The 22,361-nt window shown below is 45.5% G+C and overlaps 1 protein-coding gene across 2 annotated transcripts in view; it reads left to right on the top strand.

Moving 5' to 3' along the window:
* THRA (thyroid hormone receptor alpha) overlaps positions 1-22,361 on the top strand; it is a 252,653-nt gene that overhangs the window by 197,544 nt on the left and 32,748 nt on the right. For both annotated transcript variants that reach the window (XM_030220608.1, XM_030220607.1), the window contains one exon: positions 19,731-19,831. In XM_030220608.1, coding sequence (XP_030076468.1) covers positions 19,731-19,831 — 101 coding nt within the window. The remainder of the gene's footprint in view (positions 1-19,730; positions 19,832-22,361) is intronic.

The following is a 22,361-nucleotide window of genomic DNA, read 5'->3' on the forward strand; positions in this document are numbered from 1 at the left end:
GACAGGTGCTGAGTGACAGTAGCCTGCTCTGCTACTGATTTGGTAAGTAAGCGACTGGAGAGGGTCAGGGTAAGTGATGGTAGCAGCTTTGTAATTAAATGTGGTGGATGGAGGAAGGGAGAGGACAGGTGTTGAATGATGGTAGCTGCTCTGTATCTGGCAGGTGGATGCTCAAAACGTAATGCCGGTGCTAGAAGTGATTAGTTCCTGACCAGCGCTGGTGTTAGCAAGCACAGAATGCTCAGAGGGCTTTAGCACAGGAGCAGGGGCGTAGCCAGACACCCAATTTTGGGTGGGCCTGGGCCCAAGATGGGTGGGCAGAAGAACTCCACCTTGTCCCACAAGTAATTTGGTCTCTCTCTTGCCTGCATGCCATATGGTCTCTCAAACATCCCCCTACCCTGCATACCTTTTAAATAGCAGATTTTCACTGGCAACGAGCAGCAACTAATGCACACTGCACATGTTGACCCCATAGCCTTCCCTCTTATGCAGCTTCCTGTTTCCGCATAGGTGAGAATACATCAGAGGGAAGGCTGCAGGGCTGGTGCGAACAGTATGTATCAGTCGCTGCTTGTAGCAGGCAAAGATCTGCTATTTAAAAGGTATGCAGGAGGGACAGTTGGGAGTTTTCGGCTGGTGGGGCTTGGGAATCCCTGCCAGCCACATTAGAGATGTGCTGCTATTGGGTGGGCCTGAACCCAAAGTGGATGGGCCCACCCGGGCCCACCCTTGGCTACACCACAGCACAGGAGACAATGTGCATGCCAAAGATTAGCACAGATAGCATGCAAATGTAGTCAAACGGATGCTAATGAGGTAATTTCCTATTCCTGCCCTATGCTCAGAGAACAGCACACAAAACAAAGCCAGCTTGGAGCAGGCATTAGGGAGAGGATTTCTCACGATTCTGTCTTTAAAATCTGCCGGTTTTGATTTCTTTTGGAAGTGGAAGAAAGCCAGTGCAAGCCTGTAAGCGCCGGAACTAAGAAATAAATGTGCATAAGTTCGAGCAAACCCGAAAGCAAACATCAGAGCCTGTTTCCTGTGTCTAAAAAACAAAATAAGTGAAAATCTTAAATTTAAAGGCACAAAAAATAGACGCTAATGTGTGCTTTACCTTCGGGTTTACCGTGAAACTCTTCTGCGCATGCGCCAAGCACGTTTCCTCCTCCCCTTGCTTTTGCTTTTACAGCACACATATAAGTTGAATACCATTTCCTTTGAGCATTGGCGAAAGAGTTTTCTGCGCTGTTCCGGCAGTATGGGTTCTACGCTGTTGACTTTACTGCGGGAGTTCTGATCATCAGCCTGCTGGATTTGGCAAATGGGGTAAGTGAGGATAGCAGCTCAGTGGCGTTCCGAGGGGCGCTGACACCCGGGGTGGATCGCTGATGCGCCCCCCCCCCCCCCCCGGCAAAGGGACACCCCCCCCCACCCCGGCGAAAGAACCCCCCGGGTGCACGCCGCTGGAGGGGGGGTGCCGCGCGCCGGTCAGCATCGTTCGTTTCCATGCTCCCTCTGCCCCAGAACAGGTTACTTCTTGTTCCTGGGCAGAGGGAGCATGGAAACGAACGATGCTGATTGGCGCGTGGCACCCCCCCAGCGGCGTGCACCTGGGGCGGACCGCCCCCCCCCCCCCCCCCTTGGTACGCCACTGTAGCAGCTTTGTAATTAGATATGGGGGAAGGAAGAGGACAGGCAGTTGAGTAATAATGACTTCCCTGTAACTGGATGTGGTGGATAGGAGAGGCAGGCGATGAGTGATGGTGGCTCTTACGTAACTCAGTGTGATGAATTTAAGCTAAGGTTTATATAGATGTCAGATGGAAATGGCTTTTTGATGGTAACCTCTGTGGATGATTAAGCAGGGTGAGCTGATCCAGTTCTGCATGCAGGGTGGAACTCGTTTTTGCTTTACCTGTGTTAGGAGCATTCCCTTCAAGCAGGGGATGAGAGGTTGGGATTCTATATTCAGAGGATTCATGCTTCTAAATTTGAGAGTTATTATGCTTCTAAATAGGCCTCTTTGAAGATTGCTGAATGCCTATATCTATACTCAAAATGCCACTAACTTTTATGCTTAAAGAGTATAAAAACTGGATGGTAACAGTGGCGGATTTAAGGCGGGTGAAAGAAGTTAGGAACTTAGCACTGATTTTCTGCACTAGGCTCCTAAATCTACACAAATGCCAGGCCTAAATTTATAAGCATAACTTTCAGCTCCTAAATTAAGATGAATTTTCAGCTGAAAACTTAGGGGCTCATTTTCAGAACAAGAACAAAAAAAAGGCCCAAAAAACCATCATAAGGTGGCAGAAGGATGTTTTTCTCTCAAAAATGTCCCAGGTTGTGATTTTTCCACACCCCGATTTTAGACGTTTTGCTCCACAGTTGTTCACATTTCAAGGGGGTGTGATGGGGGCATGTTTTGGGCGAGACCTGGGCAGCCCCAAAAGATAGACGTTTTTCTGCAATAATGAAACAAAATGAAAATGTCTAGGGTGAAAAGATGTTTTTGGATAGTCCTGTTTCAGTCACAGCTAAGTGACCAAAAGGTGACCAAATGACCACTGGAGCAATTAAGGCATAGTCCCCTCCCTCTTACTCCCCCAGAGGTCACGGACCCCCTCCCACCCCCCTAAGATGTGACAGTGATAGTATATACCAGGCTTTATGACAGCTTCAGATATGATGGCCATTCTTGTTAGAGCAGCAGGCAGATCCCAGGAGTAGCCTAGTGGTCAGTGCAGTGAACTGTAGGAAAGGGGATCCAGGCCCATATCCCACTCTAACTTGTTGTACATTTGTGTGAGCCCTCCAAAATACACTAAACACAGATTTTTGGGAGCCGGTTGTTAAAGTAGGCCTCCCCATGGCTATTCTAACAACTGACTCCCAAAATGTAGGCTTGAGCCCCCTCCTGAATTCTCTTTTACTTTGCTGGCAGTGATGCTGGCCCCACCAGCCAAGTAAATAGACTGCTGCTGCTCCCTGCTCCTTGTTTCTGACTCTGAGCATCAGGCTGGGACTTTTCATGAAGGTTCCATCATGCTGCTCAGAGCCAGAAACAAGCAGCAGAGAATGGTGGTAGTCCATTTATTGGCTGGTGGGGCTCATAAGTACATAAGTAATGCCATACTGGGAAAAGACCAAGGGTCCATCGAGCCCAGCATCTTGTCCACGACAGCGGCCAATCCAGGCCAAGGGCACCTGGCAAACTTCCCAAACGTACCAACATTCTATACATGTTATTCCTGGGATTTTGGCTCGGCAAAGGTATGCCTAGTGTGCCCGCACAAGGGAGGGGAGAGAGAGGCATGTATTCCCCCCTCCCCCCAAATTTCAGGGCCGGCTATGTCCGGAGAGAGAGCCCGTTGTTAAAAATTTACCAGCACACCCAACACCTACTGTACCTACATATAGGTGACACCTGCAAGCTTGAGAGCTATTGTAGTGGCATACATTGACGTACAGCAGGTATTTTTCCTGCTCCTGGAGGGCTCACTATACAATATAAGGGGGTTATGGTAAGATTTGTACCTGGGACCTTTTATATGAAGTTCACTTCAGTGCCCCCTACCTAGGCTGTCCTGCTACTCTGCTGGATGTCTTTGTGGCCAGCCTACTAAGAATAAAGGCCCCCAGACATCCCAGTGGCTGGGTTTGGGGCATTTTTCTCTTCAACATTTTATTTTCCAAAAGAAGAACTCACTGAGCACTAAACGTCTAGGAAAAGGCAATTTTTGAACCAAAGACGTTTTTCAAGTTCCAAAATGACTAAGTTCACCACTCAAGTTTTGGACATTTCTAGCAAAATGTCCAAAATCAGACTTAGACTTGTTATCAAGAATGCCTCTCTTAGGCTCCTAAATAACTTAGGAGGACAGCGTTTTTTGAATATCATGCTCTTAGTTTTCTGAGAGTATTTTTTTAATGAATTTTTATGGGTTGGTTCGGGATATCCTGGAAACATGCAGATATCATCAGAGGTGATAGATTGTTTTTTGTGGCACTGTAATTTGTTTTAATTTTACATTTTTCCCTGTTTATATTATTTTGTTGATTTTGTTTTTATTAGTGCTTAAAATTTGAAAGGTCATTTCCTTTGTAAAGAAGTTTGCACTGGTTGCCTTTTAGGCTGTGAATTAAATGCAAGATCTAATCTAATCATGAATTTGTAGACCGCTTTAGTCCCAGTGGGAGGTGGAGGTTCAAGGTGGTTAACAAAAAAAAGAAACTAAGACAAATGAGGAACTACAATAAAAAAATTAGTACATCGCAGCACAATTACAACTTATCATATAAGAAGGTTTTAAGCTTTTTTTCTTAAATTCAAATAGTTCAGATCGAATCTGCAACAGAAGAGTATTCCAAATTGGACTCACTTTATAAGAAAAAAAGTGCCTCAAATTGACATTTAAGGCAGATACCCTTAAAAGATGGAGATTTTAATAAAAGATGACCTCTTAAATTTTGATGAAAAAAAGTAAAGATGAGGGAATGCTTGAATTAGCAAAATAGACGTATTACCCTATAATATCTTGAACATTATGCGACTTTACACGAAGCCAGTTGAGCTTTTGAAAATATAAAGACAATCCATCTGATCTCTTCAACTTTGTACATTGAATTCATTGTAGTTTGAGAAATAGTTTTGTGTTTAAACCAATATACAAGGAGTTCCACCAACAAGAAGGAGCAGAAGTGGGATTTGAACCAGCCACCTCTGGATGTCAGACGGGTGCTGTAATCACTAGGTCACTCCTCCATTCCACTATTAAAGCAAAGTGAGGCTGTGAAAAACTTGATCGCAGCAAGTGTAACTGTCTCGTATGATAGAAAATTTGTTTCCATAAGTTTTTAATCTGGGTGTCGAACGTGAGAGCAGAATCGAGCACAACCCTCAGAGCTCTTGATTCTTTCTCCACGTTTAAACTGTTCCCAGCAACCAACGTTATTGAGTTGGGAACAGTCAGTGGAGAATTAGTGAACCAAAGAATCTTAGTAGAATTTAATTTGAGCATGTTTTTCACAGCTCAACATTGAATTCTATCAATACACTCTGAAATGCGGATAACAGTGTCTAAAATTTAAAGAAAAATTAACAGGTACCAGCATCAGTATATCATCTGCGTAGGAAAATATACATATATCATCAGAGAATGTAATTAAACCCAGAGAACTCATAAACAGATTGTACAACATAGGCGCACCCCACAGGTTGAAATCCAATCATTTGAAAGAACCCCACCGTTCCACACTTTATAAATGCAATTAATCAAAAATTCTCTGAACCAGTTCAAAACAGTGCCCGTCAAGCCAAACTCACTTAATCTAATCAATAGCAATTTGTGATTGACCGAGTCAAGTGCAGCAGATATATCAAATTGCAGCAGAAAAATCTGTTGCCCCCTGCATAAATGGTTGTTAGTGTGAGAAGTAAAGGTTCAGTCCTGTGCTGATTTCTAAAGCCAAACTGAGAAACACATAAACAGGAATGAGACTCAGTGTAGTCAGATAGTTGTTTATTGACTAAGGTATCCATTAATTTGGTTAGTAAAGAAATACTGGCAGTGGGCCTAAACCTGGAAGCAAGAGATAAATCTAGATAGCATGTTTTAGTATTTAAATCTTAGTATATGAATCTTATTGAACTTCCACAATTCTGAATGTTTCTAGCAATCGTCTCTCATTCTTTAACAATTTTACACTTATGTGAATAATATTCCAATACAGACAAATTACTTCTTTTTTATTTTTCATTTTGAAAAGTTCTAAAAACTTATTTATTTTCAACATTAGAAGATGTATGACTCTAAAATCCAGCCCTAATTATTACAGAATGATTATTATCTCTTCATTTTGTTGAAAACCTCTTATATTGTGATCTGCCTTGAATCTCAATTGATATACAGTGGAATATAAATCAGAGAATAGAATATTGTACACCGCTTTGATGGGCTTTTTCCTGAAGTGCGATTATGCAAAGTTTAAAATTAAAGAAAATACTTATATTCACTATTGAGTTTCTTCAGAAAAGCAATCAATAGAAATCTATTGATTACCTTTAAAAGTGGACTAACACGGCTACTACACCTCTCTACTTCAGAAAAGCAGGAACTGTGAGTCCTTGAATGCAGTATGGTAAAACCAGGAATGAAAAAATCAGGAGCCAGTGAGCAGCTCTGTTGGAGGTATCCTTCCTGTTGCCACTGAAAGGCACAGTACCAACACACCTTGCTGTTTGCAATCTCAGTGGAGAGGCTGGAGACTGCAGAGGCCTGGAAACTGCTTTACCTTCTCACACCCAGAGCAGACCAAGGCACATTGGCGGGACAGAGGAAGCAGAAATAAGGCAGAGGCTGGAGAGGAAAGAAGGTCAATAAGGATGCATGCTCACTTCACTTCATAGGAACGTATGATACTGACAGAGTACTGCTGTGCCTTCCTTCATCACACAGTCACTGTGTGCAGTCTCTGGCTGTACCCCTCACTCCTCTGCTGCTGACTGTCCTCTGCACTTATTCCCAGGCTGCCACTAATTCTAGCTCCCCTGGGAGGCTGTTTCCTTTACCCACCATAAGTAGAGGAGTGTGGTAGCCGTTTTAGTCCACTCTTAAGGTTATCAATAGAAATCAAACAAAATAAAACATGGAAAAGAAAATAAGATGATGCCTTTTTTATTGGACATATCTTAATACATTTCTTGATTAGCTTTCGAAGGTTGCCCTTCTTCGTCAAGAAGGGCAACCTTCGAAAGCTAATCAAGAAATGTATTAAGATATGTCCAATAAAAAAGGCATCATCTTATTTTCTTTTCCAAGTTTTATTTTGTTTGATTTCTATTGATAACTTTACCCACCAGAAACTTTACAGGCTGACCACTGCTTCTAGAGCCAGACATCCGTGTCAGTCAATAGCTGTAAAGGGTGATTCTTTTCTGGATGTATTATAGAGAAGGTGCAAACATTTACGCAGCAGATACGTACATACTGACCAGAATGCTAGCATGTGCACCTGCTGCACGACTCATTTTCCGCCAAAATCGCTATGCTCACACTAGCCCTCTCCTCAAGTCACTTCACTGGCTCCCTATCCGTTTCCGCATTCAATTCAAACTTCTCTTACTGACCTATAAGTGTATTCACTCTACTGCTCCCCAGTACCTCTCCACTGTTGTCTTTTCCTACACCCCCCCCCCCCCCCTCGGGCACTCCGTTCTGTTGACAAATCTCTCTTGTCTGTCCCCTTCTCCTCTACTGCTAATTCCAGACTCCGTGCCTTCTATCTCGCTGCACCACACGCCTGGAATAGACTTCCCGAGGATGTACGTCTAGCCCTGTCTTTGGCCATTTTCAAGTCCAAGCTAAAAGCCCACCTCTTTGACGCCGCTTTTGAGTCCTAACCACTGCTCACTTGCCTGTACCTTTTATCCCCTCCTCTTTAATTCCCCTTACCCCTTAGTTGTTCTGTCTGTTGCTTGTCTTATTTAGATTGTGTATGGTGTACAGCGCTGCGTATGCCTTGTAGCGCTATAGAAGTGTTAAGTAGCAGTATTAAATGCCGGAAAGCTGGCTGCACACATATCTAAGAGCGTGTCATTTGCATGAGGGGCCGTTGGTAAAGCTGAGCTGCCAAGCTGCGTGTGCTGGAGCATATCAGTGCTGCAGGTCCGGCTGGCGGAGATCGCGACCCGATGCTCTTTGTCTTCGGCACTGCCGGCTCAACCCGACGCCAAGCTGCAAGGCCACGGTCGTCACCTACACTGCTTGTCTCAACATCAGTTGCTACCTTCTCGGCTTTGCTGTCCTGCTCGCCTGCCTAATGAGTCTCAGCGAGTCAAGATCTGATTCTGGACTCTTCCTTCCTTCCTCCACTTTCTTCGCTTTCATTTCCCGGCCTCCTTATTTATTTGTTTCAAGATTGAATTTATATCCCCTTTCCTCCCTTCCTTTTTCCCTGTTCCTTCTACCTTCTCAACTCTCATTGTAATTATCTAATTAGTTCATTGTAAGCCGCTTTGGGGCTGCAAAACTGTGGCAAAAGGCGGGGTAAAATGACCTAAATAAATAAAATGAGCGGAGCCCACTTATGCACTATATAACATATATAGAATGCTATAATTTCTGAGTGTATGTCTGATATCTAGGTGTATAACTGGCATAAGCGTTTAAATGCATATCTGCCCAGTTAGCGCTAGTATTCTATAAAGGAAAGTAGGCTCTGAGCTGTCGGGGAGGGGAGAGAGCAGACAAAACTCTTCTTCCCAAGTCCTGCACAGGTAAGTGCGTATTTTCTAATGCATGTGTGCATCTTGCAATTCCACCCTAGCGCCGTCCGGCCTCCGCCCCGGGAGTAGCTGGCTGTATACCTTGTAAAAGGTGTGCTTTTTGTCAGCTCTTCTACATGCAAACGTACAGCTTGTGAAAAAACTCCAGACAGCCCAAAACACAGCTGCCAGACTGATATTCAACAAAAACAGATTTGATAGCGCTAAACCCCTCTTCGATTGAAACTACACTGGCTCCCTATCAAGGACTGCATTACCTTCAAGATTTGCTCTCTGGTTCACAAGATAATCTACGGTGATGCCCCAGGATATATGATTGATTTAATAGATCTTCCAGCCAGAAACAGAATCAGTTCATCACGTACTTATCTGAACCTTCACTATCCAAGCTGCATTGGACTCAGATACAAATCAACTTATGCATCCAAATTTTTCTTACTTAAGTACGCAAATGTGGAATGCATTACCAAAGAGTGTAAAAGCAATGCACGACCATCAAAACTTCAGGCAATCTTTAAAGACCTATCGGTTTTGCAAGGCCTACCCTATTGATTCTACTTAAATGCCTCAATTCTACAATGCATCTATACATACATTGCAATGGACATTTTTATTTCTTATTTCCTTGTCCCTTATTGCACCCTTTTTCCCTTACCTTACATGACCCTTCTTCTAATTGTATTTGTTTAATACCTGCCGTACTTGGCGTTCACCATTACGGTATTCTGTAAGCCACATTGAGCCTGCTAATATGTGGGAAAATGTGGGATACAAATGTTACAAATAAATAAATAAACATGTGTACACCCCTGGGCAATTCAATAAGGACCTCTTTCTGAACATAAGTATTTTATGTGGGGGAAGAAACACAGACATAAAATGACCTCGTTAGCCTTGTAGCGCTATAGAAATGATAGTAGTAGTTAGCAACATAGGAATCTAACATAGTAATTGTCAGCAGATAAAGATCTGCACAGTCCCCCCCCCCCCCCCCGGGTCTGCCCAGCAAGGTGGCCAGGGTTGAATCTGGTACTCTGCACAGGTTCCGTTTTTCATGATAAAACACTGGTCTACGTAATCTCTGTCTCTCCCTGCCAAATTCTGGAGCAGAGACCGTAAAAGTCTGTCCGGCACTGGTCGGTCGTACTTCCCAACAACTGCTGTCAAAGCTCACTCCAGCTATGAGGTCATTTAAGTTTTAATTGAATTCTATCCTTTTTCTATATAAGGATCCTCTGTGTTTATCCCATGTATTCTGGAATTCCATCAAAGTCAAAATCTAGACATTAGAATCCCACTGAAGTTCTGGGAACTGGACTGCTCGGTCTAGAGCTGTTGAGAGTGAACATTGCTAAAAGTGAACCTCATAAATAGTCTCTCACACCCTCTTTTTCCCCCATTAACAGTTTTTCTGATTATGCATAGTAGTGTGGGCCAGTGATTGAAAGCTGCCAGGAAGCATTTGAGCATTGGGGGGGGGGGGGGGGCGTTATTAGAGATGCAGGAAGATGGGTGCCAGCTTCACCTCTCATTGGAGTACAGAGTTGGTCTCCGGTTTTGGAAAAAAAATTTAGAAAGGCAAGGTGGCCCAGTTGGTTTTGGCCAGATAAACTCTTGAGGATCTGAATCATTGTGGGATGCAGTACCAGGACAGCCTGATCCAGAGGGGAGTAACTCATGCGCTCTGGCTAGAAAAATCTTAAAAACACGTGGGCTGATAAACCCAAGCGAAAGTGCCCTTCTTGAGCCATTTCTGTTCCAGCACGGACAGAGGGTAGAAACCATTATCCAAGGTGTTCCCAAGTTCTGCTTTCGGGGCAAATAAGTAAGTTAACCAAAACTGGAAAAACTGGTTGTAGCCACGTTGACATGCCAAGTTTTGGGGATTATTAATTTTTTTAATATAAACATTGTCTGCTACCCGTCACTATTTTGGGACAGACAGCATGAAAGCAGGGTTGCCAGATGGGCGGTTTTCCGCAACCCGCCACGGGAAACTTTTGCCCGCGGCGGGTTGTGGTTTTTTGGGCTTGTTTTTTTTTTTCTGTGCGGCTTTTGGGTGGTTTTTCGGCCGGCGGGGGGTGGGGCTAATGGCGACAGAGGCGGGGTTTGTGACGTATTGGGCGGGGTGATGACGGTGGGGGCGGGTGATGACGGAAGGGGTGGGGCTGATGACGGAAGGGGTGATGACGGCGGGGGTGGGGATGATGACGGAAGGGGCGGGGGTGATGACGTCGGGGGTGGGGTGTGTGCGGGTTTTGGGTGGGAATTTTTTTTTAATATGGCAACACTGCATGAAAAGTTTGCTACTTAGAGGCAGGCAGTCATCTCCAAGGTGGAACACAGCAGGCAAATGGCTGCACATGTGGGAGAGGGGAAAACAGGAAGAACCACAGGAGAGTGCTACAAAAAAGAGCTCTGAAGCCACTTGTTCAGCTTTTGTAGCTAAGGCTTTGATCTTCGGCCTAGGAGAAGCTACAAGTCTGGGAATAAACACTGACCAGGATTAACAGGGCCCTGGCTAGGAACCTCAGGCGACCCCTGTTAGTTTGTAGGCCTCTAGCTCCACCCTTGGGTTCAGAATAGCATTCTGCTGAGTACAGATTACCCCTGAAACATTGCTTTCTCTCCTGCTGGAAAGTGTTCAGTGCAGAGAGGAAAAAGCTAATGTTTTGGTTCTCTGCCTGAACAGTTTGTTCTTCAGCTGAATTAAGTCCTAAACAGTGCTGGCTGAGTGCCAGCCGCTGAGCTAAAAGAAGGGCAGGTTTAATACCAGCTAAAGGCCACTGGCCCCACTGACTTCATAGAGGTTGCCTGGGATAGGAGGAAATATCCTATTGTGGATTAAAAACTGGTTGAAGGATAGGAAACAGAGAGTGGGGTTAAATGGGCAGTATTCACAATGGAGAAGGGTAGTTAGTGGGGTTCCTCAGGGGTCCGTGCTAGGACCGCTGCTTTTTAATATATTTAAAAATGATTTAGAGATTGGAGTAACTAGTGAGGTAATTATATTTTCTGATGACACAAAGTTATTCAAAGTCGTTAAATCGCGACAGGATTGTGAAAAATTACAAGAGGACCTTACGAGACTGGGAGACTGGGCGGCTAAATGGCAGATGACGTTTAATGTGAGCAAGTGCAAGGTGATGCATGTGGGGAAAAAAGAATCTGAATTATAGCTACATCATGCAAGGTTCCACGTTAGGAGTTACGGACCAAGAAAGGGATCTGGGTGTCGTCGATAATACACTGAAACCTTCTGATCAGTGTGCTGCTGCGGCTAGGAAAGTGAATAGAATGTTGGGTATTATTAGGAAAGGTATGGAAAACAGGTGTGAGGATGTTATAATTTATTTTTATTTTATTTTTGTTACATTTGTACCCCGCGCTTTCCCACTCATGGCAGGCTCAATGTGGCTTACATATTGTATACAGGTACTTATTTGTACATGGGGCAATGGAGGGTTAAGTGACTTGCCAGAGTCACAAGGAGCTGCCTGTGCCTGAAGTGGGAATCGAACTCAGTTCTCCAGGACCAAAGTCCACCACCCTAACCACTAGGCCACTCCTCCACTCCATTGTATCGCTCCATGGTGCAACCGCACCTTGAGTATTGTGTTCAATTCTGGTTGCCACATCTCAAGAAAGATATAGTAGAATTGGAAAAGGTGCAGCGAAGGGCAACTAAAATGATAGCGGGGATGGGACGACTTCCCTATGAAGAAAGACTAAGGAGGCTAGGGCTTTTCAGCTTGGAGAACAGACGGCTGAGGGGAGACATGATAGAGGTATATAAAATAATGAGTGAAGTGGAACAGGTGGATGTGAAGCGTCTGTTCACACTTTCCAAAAATACTAGGACTAGGGGGCATGCGATGAAACTACAGTGTAGTAAATTTAAAACAAATCGGAGAAATTTTTCTTTGCCTAACGCGTAATTAAACTCTGGAATTTGTTGCCGGAGAACGTGGTGAAGGCGGTTAGCTTAGCAGAGTTTAAAAAGAGGTTAGACGGTTTCCTAAAGAACAAGTCCATAAACCACTACTAAATGGACTTGGGAAAAATCCACAATTCCAGGAATAACATGTATAGAATGTTTGTACGTTTGGGAAGCTTGCCAGGTGCCCTTGGCCTGGATTGGCCGCTGTCATGGACAGAATGTTGGGCTCGATGGACCCTTGGTCTTTTCCCAGTGTGGCATTACTTATATACTTATGTACTTAACTTCACTGAGCTCACAGGCTATGTGTTGTTACAGCACAGGAATTTGTCATGTGTGTCTGTGCAGCAAGGCCAGTGCTCTGTAAGTATTAACAACAGTAGATGCAATATTACCTGTCTAACCCTGTCTCATGGCGGAGGTTAGCCCTCAGACCACCCAGCTGTGGTAGCTTTCACCCCATCAGTGCGTGCTCAACCATTAGGCCAGACTAGGCATTGCCTAGGGGAGCAGCAAAGAGCTGACAGCATAGAAACTCAAAGCATATAGTTTAACATGATGTTTATGTGATTATCTTGATTGTCGAGTTTAATTATCCCATTTTTGGGGAACCTGTAAGGTAGGGGCCTGAAAAGTAATTGAGGAGAGATGTAAGGCTGGAGGTTTGGCTAGGACACCTACTGCCTTTGCACTGGCTCTGCGCCCCAGTGCATTCTGGCTCTTGTAGTTTGCTCTGAAACGGAGGACAGAGAGTGAGTATATGAATATGGGCCCTGCTGTGCTGGATGTGGCCATCTCACCGTCTGTAATCACAGTAATGCTGCTGAGCAGGCTAAATTCTTCTTCCTGTCCATGAAATCCTGTGTGCTGGGTGCACAGTTCTGCAGAATGACTACTGCTTACCAGTCCTGGCTGCCTCCCTGCATTCTGACCTCCCCGAATTAGGGTGAGTTTAGACTAATCTGCTTGTTCAGAGATTAATGAATCCCTGGCTGGCTGCTGGGAAGCTGTGTAAACTGAGGATAAATTCTCTATTTTCAGAAACTGAGTGGCCCTAGAGACCCTCTCCCTTCTGTGCCAGTAGTGTGTTGTACTGAACCATAGCCCTGCTGGGGATGAGCAGTTTCTCTTCCTTCAGGTCTCAAAGAGCAGGACCATGTACACTCTGAATGTGCTGGGAGGGAGTTTGTAAATGCAGGATGGGAGGCCCTTTGATGAGTGTATTGGTAGTGGGTCGGGATACTGGTGAATTTTACTACTACTTATCATTTCTATAGGAGTACTAGACATATGCAGCGCTGTACACATTATATGCAGGTACTTTTTCGGTCCCCTTTGGGCTCACAAGGTGTTTTTTGTACCTGGGACAATGGAGGGTTAAGTGACTTGCCCAGAGTCACAAGGAACAGCAGTGGGACTTGAACCCAGTTCCCCAGGATCAAAGTCCGCTGTGCTAACCTCTAGGCTACTCCTCCACTAGCAACATTCCATGTAGAATCTCAAATAGGGAAAGGGAAATGGGACTTGATATACCACCTTTCTGTGGTTTTTGCAACTACATTCAAAGCGGTTTACATAGTGAGGGTTAAGTGACTTTCCCAGCGTCACAAGGAGCTGCAGTGGGATTTGAACCCAGATCCCCAGGATCTCAGCCCACTGTAATTAAACATTAGATGAGATTCTGATTGACTTCAGTACCATTAACACTTTTCATGAAGGTTACGGCAGCCCAGTCCCTATGTCTGAGTCTGAGCCTGATCCGTGATGAATCCCTTGTCCCGTCATTTGATCTTACCTTTCACTCTCCCTCTGCTTTTTTTCACCCTCTCTCTACTACTTCACTTCTCCTTATCCATGTATCGCTCCTTTGTGTAAGGGCAGGCAGTGATCATTGATTCACACTGTCTGCTCTTCTCTGGATAAGGATTTAATTGCTGGGTTAGGCACCTACACACTTAAATTCATTCTCTAAATCTTCTGCCAGGTCTCTTCTGTAAAGAAGGAGAGAAGCCACTCTGAGCTGTTTTCAGATTGGGTCTGACAGGGGGCCGAGGTTTGTGGTGAGCCCTGGCAAAGAGAATGGAAAGGGTGGGGGTTATCAAGTTCTCAGAGCTGCTGTCTGTGGGGGATCTTAAAATGTACTCAGGTGCTAATAGGAAGCCAGACAAGATATTTTAAAATGGGAGAAATGAAATCTGGCCGTATTATAAAGGGGAAGGTGGGGGAAGTTAAGTAACATTAGATTGGGGGAGGTCAGTGAGGGAATACACGGATAGGGCAGTCCACATAGAAAGAGTTGAAAAGGGCCAAATGAAGCAGTAAACAATAACCTACACTCTGGTAGTTATGGCACGTGAAGTGGTAGAGGTAGCTACGCCATGAAGTAAGAAGAAGCTTCCATAAGAGCAGAGGGGGAGGGGGGAATAATCTCGGGCAGGGCATTCTTATATACATTTTGGAGGGACATAGGTATTATTAGCTAGGAGAGCAATCCTTAGGAAGATTACATTAAGTGGTCTCGCCTGCAAATACTGTTGGGATAGTACACAGAATTAAACATGAGACATAATTATTGGAGTTTTGGATAAAAGTTTATTGTTACTAGTTATGCAATTGTCCTGTAATTATAAGTGTACACATTCATACATAAATAAGGAGACAAGAGGGAAGAGATAGGGGAGAAAAGATTGAAAAACTTTGATGATAGAAATCTCAGGTTCATTAATATGGGTTAGAAGTATTTGTTATCAGATTTATATTGACTGATATAGACTTGTATACCATGTGAACTCATCAATAAAAATCGTTGAAACATAAAAAAAGAAAATGGGAGAAATGACAAATAGTCTTTACTCCATCAGAACCTGTGCAGAGGAGTTCTGAATTGGTTGTAGACGGTTGATTGATATTTACTGGCAAACCTAGATCGCAATCAGTTCCAGTAATCAACTCAACATGCTAGAATAGTTTCTATAAGTGTAGTCGGGTCATGAGAGAAAGGAGGGACCTTAAATGATGAAGCCTGTGCAGTTGCCAAAAACATACACCAACCACTGAACATATCTGAGCCCCTTATCCAGTAAAATGCCTCATGTACAAATGGTTTCACTCAAAGATGTCATGGTGTCATGTAGGGATTTGTCCTCAGAAAGTTTTTGCTTTTTGTGTGTGGGTGTGGAAACAAATATTAAGAGGGCGCACACTTCAAGGAGAATGCTGCCCACACTATTTGCACATAGAGTGTGCTCTTCCCTTATTGAAATCATGTGTGCAAACGTTGCACTTGTGCATGCATGTTCTATTGGGAAAGAACGCATACCATAGTGCATGCTATTAATCTGTGGACAGCCCATCCCTAGTGCCTTCTAGATATAAGAGGGTTTAGGCAATTTAACAGAAGTCAGAGGAACCCATAAGACCTCCGTTTTTGAAACTTTAAGGAACAGTTATTGGCCATTAACCATTAAAAGGCTTTTATAAGGTTGGAATTTAATTGAACTATGTTGTCATTATGGCTCTTCCCTAAAGAGCAAACAAGCGCATATCACCTGCATAAATTAGTGCAGAAAATGCAGATCAGTAATCAGGCTAGTCATTAAACAGTACTACTACTACTACTACTATTTAACATTTCTAAAGCGCTACCAGGGTTGCACAGCGCTGTACAATGAACAAAGAAGGACAGTCCCTGCTCAAAGGAGCTTACAATCTAAAGGAGTGGTATTCCTTGGTCGGCTGCCACCCAGGGCGGATCACCGCTGCCCCCCCCCCCCCTGCCCCCGTGTGCATCATCGTCCTCCCCCGGCGCAAAGCCTCAGAACCCCCCCCCCCCCCCCCCCCCCGGGTGCATTGTTCTTACCTCCTGGGATGCTGGGAGCAGCCGCACAGCTGTCAGCTCTGTGGGTTCCCTGCTCCCTCTGCCCCGGAACAGGAAGTAACATCAGGGAGCAGGGAACCCGCAGAGCCAACAGCCATGCAGCTGCTCCCTACACCCCCCCCCCCCCCCCCGCAGCGTGCACAGGGGGTGCACCGCCCCACGTTTGATGATGAACCCTTGCAGGACACCATATTTCGGTTCCCACTGGGAAGAAAAGGAATCATCAATTTTGTCTTGATCAAAAGAGGTAAAGTGTTGTAACAGGAGGCCACTTAACATTTCTCTCAGGCCCAGATGATCAAAAGCCCTGCGCTGTTCCAAACAGCGCCCTAAAAATAGCGCCGGTACAGCGCAGGGCTTTTCTGCATCGATGATCAAAGATAATGCATGCAAATCTAAGCAGCGCTATTATCTTTCATTATCATGTTTAAAGTGCGGGAGAATTGTGCCGAGCATGCGCTCAGCACAATCCTCCCGCACTTGTTTGACAGGTCTGGGCTGTCAAAAGCCCAAACCTGTCAAACAGCCTGCCGAGGCCCGAACCCCCCCCCCCCCCAAACCCCCATAAATCCTGGTGGCCGCCTACGGCCAAACGCTATCCCACCCTCCCTCCCACTCAGCGACCGGGGGGGGGGGCTGGAGGTTCGGTGGGTCTCCAGCCCCCCAAACCCCAAGAAATTGTTGTGGCTGCCACCCTGTTATCCATCCACGGAGGGGGGTGGGGGCTGGAGGTCCGGTGGACCTCCAGCCCACCCCAACTCCTCCCCTCCCCCAGCGTTCTGAATCCCTGGTGGTCCGTGGTCACCCACCTTCCCTTCCGGCCCCCCCGGCTGGCCCCCCTACCTTTTGTTGGAGGAGGGACGCAGCCTGCCTGCCTCCCTCCTCTTCCTGTCGACGCCGCTGCAAAATGGCGGTGCCCAGCCCTGCCCATTGCATCCTGGGATGCGCTGGGCGGGGCTACAGACCATGTAAGGGAATTTGCAGTGGCGTCGACAGGAAGAGGAGGGAGGCAGGCAGGCTGCGTCCCTCCTCCAACAAAAGGTAGGGGGGCCAGCCGGGGGGGCCAGAAGGGAGGGTGGGTGGGTGACCACAGACCACCAGGGATTCAGAACGCTGGGGGAGGGGAGGAGTTGGGGTGGGCTGGAGGTCCACTGGACCTCCAGCCCCCACCCCCCTCCGTGGATGGATAACAGGGTGGCGGCCACAACAATTTCTTGGGGTTTGGGGGGCTGGAGACCCACCAAACCTCCAGCCCCCCCCCCCCCCCGTCGCTGAGTGGGAGGGAGGGTGGGATAGCGTTTGGCCGGAGGCGGCCACCAGGATTTATGGGGGTTCGGGAGGGGGGGCTGGAGACCCACCAGACCTCCAGTCCCCTGTTTGCGTTTGATTTGGGGGGGAACAGGGGCCTGCCAGCATGCAACTGCATGCTGGACAGGGCTCACCATTCCTCCCCAATGATCCGCAAAGTCTAACGCAAGCTCAGAGCTGGCGTTGATTTTGCTGCGGCCAGCGACCCCATCTTTGGCGCTGGCCGCTGATCATTGGGGATGAATGCTGGAAGCCCTGTTTAGCATGCATTTGCATGCTACTTGCGCTAAGAGCCCTCGAGTGCATTGTTTCAGGCGCTCGAGGGCTCTGATTATGGGTTGGCTGCAAACTCCGGCGCTAGTATGGCGTTAACAGCCTCTAGAGCCGGAGTTTGCTTTGATCATGAGGGCCTCAATGCTCAATTGTACTAAGTGCTGCCGACAGATCTACCAGCACAAGCACCAAGGGGCCAATAAGAACATAAGAGTGGCCAAGCCGGATCACAAGTACCTGGCAGAAACCCAGCTGCCTCCCCATGTCTGTCTTGATAGCAAACTGTGAACTTTTCCTCCAGAAACTTGTCTAAACCTTTTTTTTTAAACACAGATATGCTAACCACTGTTACCACATCCTCTGGCAAAGAGTTCCAGAGCTTAACTATTCGTTGAGTGAAAAAATATTTCCTCCTAAAGTATTTCCATGTAACTTCCTTGATTGCCCCCTAGTCTTTGTTCTTTTGGAATGAGTAAAAAATCGATGTACTTCTACGTGTTCTACACCACTCAGGATTTGGTAGACCTCAATCATATCTCCCCTCATCTGTCTCTGATAAAAGCAATGTCATCTGCAGGAAATTTGCACAGACATTAGCACAGAGTTAATGTGTGATGTTCTGCACACAAGTTTATGGGCACACAGTGCAGAGAGGTGCTTCCACAGAAGATAACTTTGCATAAATCCACACATATTAAAATGAATGTTAATGAAACTATTAACTATTCGTTCTCGAGGCACAGAAGTATGCAAAAGACTGTAAGGCTGAATCTGAAGCAGGAGCTTTTTTATATTATTGTTAATCATTTTATTGATGACAAAAACAAACCATTGTACCTTCAAAGTAGGAACCACATCAGAGGAGGTATAGAAGGGTTAGTCTGATCTTCTGTAGTACCATTTGTGAGGATTTATTGCCTGTTTCTTCTTTTTTGCTCCAAATGCTCTGACTCCCCATATTACCAGATCCTCCACTCCCCAACACCCCCAGTAATCTAGGGACTCCCACCCCTTGATGAAAAGGCAAGAGCAATGCCCAAATGCTTCTGCTGTCTCCACACTGCATTCTTCCAAAATGTGCAACGCAGTCTGCCAAATTAGGATATTTTTACCTTATTTGGAGTCTCCGCTCAGACAACCAAATAAGGGAAATGCCCTTGTTTGGCAGACTTGACTCTACAGGGTGCGTCCCAGGATTAAATTTTGGAAGATGACAGGGCAGAGGCAAGAGAGAGTAGGTATCGCTCTTGCAAGGTACGTGGGGGGAGGGGGTCACAGAGGTGGGGGTGTTCACTAGACTACCAGCAATATATTTGGAGGTCAGAGGAGTTTGTGCAGCGCTGCGTATGCCTTGTAGCGCTATAGAAATGCTAAATAGTAGTAGTAGTTGGGGTCTAATACACTTCCAGAGATATTTTTTAGGGTGTTGAAGGGGATGAGGGTGAGGCCACTAGATTATCACAGATTTTATGGGTAGTGTCAGGGGGAATGGGAGGCAACTGGCGGGTAGGGAGATCAGAACCCAGGGAATCCTTTCAGGGGATTGGGGGATTTTTTTTTTTTTAGATAACGACTTGCACTGTAGTGGGGTTTTTTTAATGTCTCCCTTTCTGTCAGCACATAAGCCAATCACTACTCACACACTGACAGGAAGGGAGACACATTTTGCTCTTTAATAGCAAACACACTTTATAATGCAGCAGTAATTTGCATACCAATAGTTTATTGCATCAGAAAGCAAAACTGTTGCACTAACGTTTGCATTAGAACCTGTGCACTAAACCATTAGAACTTTTTGCATCAGCATCTCAGTCAAAATGTCCATGGTCAAAATTAGTGGGAGTGGATTTATTTGAAAAGTCATTTTGTCCTCTGGGGGAGGGAGGGAGCAAGAGGTATAAAGCACTTCTCTTGGAGTGGGAGGGAACAGATTTGGGTCAGATTCCTGTAGAGGTACTGGGGAGGGGGCAGCAGTCAGTCCCTCAAGAGCAGGAGTCGGCTCCTTCAGATGCATTAACACCGTGTTTGCTTCTTTCCAGGGTATATCCCTAGCTACCTTGAAAAAGATGAACCGTGCGTTGTGTGCAGTGACAAAGCAACCGGCTACCATTACCGTTGCATCACCTGCGAGGGGTGTAAGGTAAGACGGGGAAGGGGGCAGAGAATCCATGGACCGATATGAGCAACAAACCTCAGGCCCTGTGGGTTTGGCCAGCCTGTTACTGATGCTGAGCCGCGTGTAGGCTGAGATGATAAAAGCAATAGACGGAGCACAAAGCCAGGAACAGGGCCCTTATCTCATAATTTCACAGCTATGGAATCACAGGTGTCTAGAGGATGGGCCAAGAGGCAGTGACTAGCATGGTAAAATGCACCTGAGGGTGGGTGCACACAGGCTTTTATTTATTTATTTATTTTTATTTATTTATTTTTATTTATTTATGCACTTGATATACCGCAAATAGAGCCAGGGTGAATCGGATTGGTGGAGGGGTAGCATTGTATATTAACGAGAGCCTTGAATCAAATAGATTGAAAATTCTGCAGGAAACAAAACACTCCTTGGAATCACTGTGGATTGAAATTCCATGTGCAAAGGGGAAAAGGATAGTGATAGGAGTGTACTACCGTCCGCCTGGCCAGGACGAACAGACGGATGCGGAAATGTTAAAGGAAATCAGGGACGCAAACAAACTGGGCAACACAATAATAATGGGGGATTTCAATTACCCGCATATAGACTGGGTTAATGTAACATCTGTACACGCAAGGGACATAAGATTTCTTGATGAAATCAAGGACAGCTTCATGGAACAGCTAGTTCAGGAGCCGACAAGAGAAGGAAAAATACTAGACTTAGTCCTTAGTGGTGCTCATGATCTAGTGCAGGGGGTAACGGTACGAGGGCCGCTTGATAACAGTGATCATAATATGATCGGTTTTGATATTGGCATTGAAGGAAGTGAAACTAGGAAATCAAGTACGCTAGCGTTTAACTATAGAAAAGGTGATTACGACAAAATGAGAAAAATGGTGAAAAAAAGACTGAAAGGAGCAACTCGCAGAGTAAAAAACTTGCATCAGGCGTGGATGCTGTTTAAAAACACCATCCTGGAGGTTCAGGACAAGTATATTCCACGTATTAGAAAAAAGGGAAAAAAGACTAAACGTCAGCCGGCGTGGCTAAACAGTAAGATAAAGGAAATCATTAGAGCCAAAAAACAATCCTTCAGAAAGTGGAGAAGAGAACCAACTGAAAGTAACAGGATAGATCATAAGGAATGCCAAGCCAAATGCAAAGCGGAGATAAGGAGGGCAAAAAAGGACTTTGAGAAGAAATTAGCGTTGGAAGCAAAAATACATAGTAAAAAAATTTTTAGATACATTAAAAGCAGGAAACCGGCCAAAGAGTCGGTTGGGCCGCTGGACGAAAATGGTGTTAAAGGGGCGATCAAGGAGGACAAAGCCGTAGCGGAGAAATTAAATGAATTCTTTGCTTCGGTCTTCACCGAGGAGGATTTGGGGGGGACACCGGTGCCGGAAAGAATATTTGAAGCGGGGGAGTCGGAGAAACTAAACAAATTCTCTGTAACCTTGGAGGATGTAATGGGTCAGTTCAGCAAGCTGAAGAGTAGTAAATCACCGGGACCTGATGGTATTCATCCCAGAGTATTAATAGAACTAAAAAATGAACTTGCGGAGCTACTGTTAGAAATATGCAATCTGTCCCTAAAATCGAGTGTAATACCGGAAGACTGGAGGGTAGCCAATGTTACTCCGATTTTTAAGAAAGGTTCCAGAGGAGATCCGGGAAATTATAGACCGGTGAGTCTGACGTCGGTGCCGGGCAAGATGGTGGAGGCTATTATTAAGAATAAAATTGCAGAGCATATACAAAAACATGGACTGATGAGACAAAGTCAGCACGGATTTAGTGAAGGGAAGTCTTGCCTCACCAATCTAATGCATTTTTTTGAGGGGGTAAGCAAACATGTGGACAATGGGGAGCCGGTTGATATTGTATATCTGGATTTTCAGAAGGCGTTTGACAAAGTGCCGCACGAAAGACTCCTGAAGAAATTGCAGAGTCATGGAATCGGAGGTAGGGTATTATTATGGATTAAGAACTGGTTGAAAGATAGGAAGCAGAGAGTAGGATTGCGTGGCCAGTATTCTCAGTGGAGGAGGGTAGTTAGTGGGGTCCCGCAGGGGTCTGTGCTGGGTCCGTTGCTTTTTAATGTATTTATAAATGACCTAGAGATGGGAATAACTAGTGAGGTAATTAAATTCGCCGATGACACAAAATTATTCAGGGTCGTCAAGTCGCAGGAGGAATGTGAACGATTACAGGAGGACCTTGCGAGACTGGGAGAATGGGCGTGCAAGTGGCAGATGAAGTTCAATGTTGACAAGTGCAAAGTGATGCATGTGGGTAAGAGGAACCCGAATTATAGCTACGTCTTGCAAGGTTCCACGTTAGGAGTTACGGATCAAGAAAGGGATCTGGGTGTCGTCGTCGATGATACGCTGAAACCTTCTGCTCAGTGTGCTGCTGCGGCTAGGAAAGCGAATAGAATGTTGGGTGTTATTAGGAAGGGTATGGAGTCCAGGTGTGCGGATGTTATAATGCCGTTGTATCGCTCCATGGTGCGACCGCACCTGGAGTATTG

This window comes from Microcaecilia unicolor, chromosome 12, assembly GCF_901765095.1.
Source record: "Microcaecilia unicolor chromosome 12, aMicUni1.1, whole genome shotgun sequence".
Taxonomy (NCBI): Eukaryota; Metazoa; Chordata; class Amphibia; order Gymnophiona; family Siphonopidae; genus Microcaecilia; species Microcaecilia unicolor.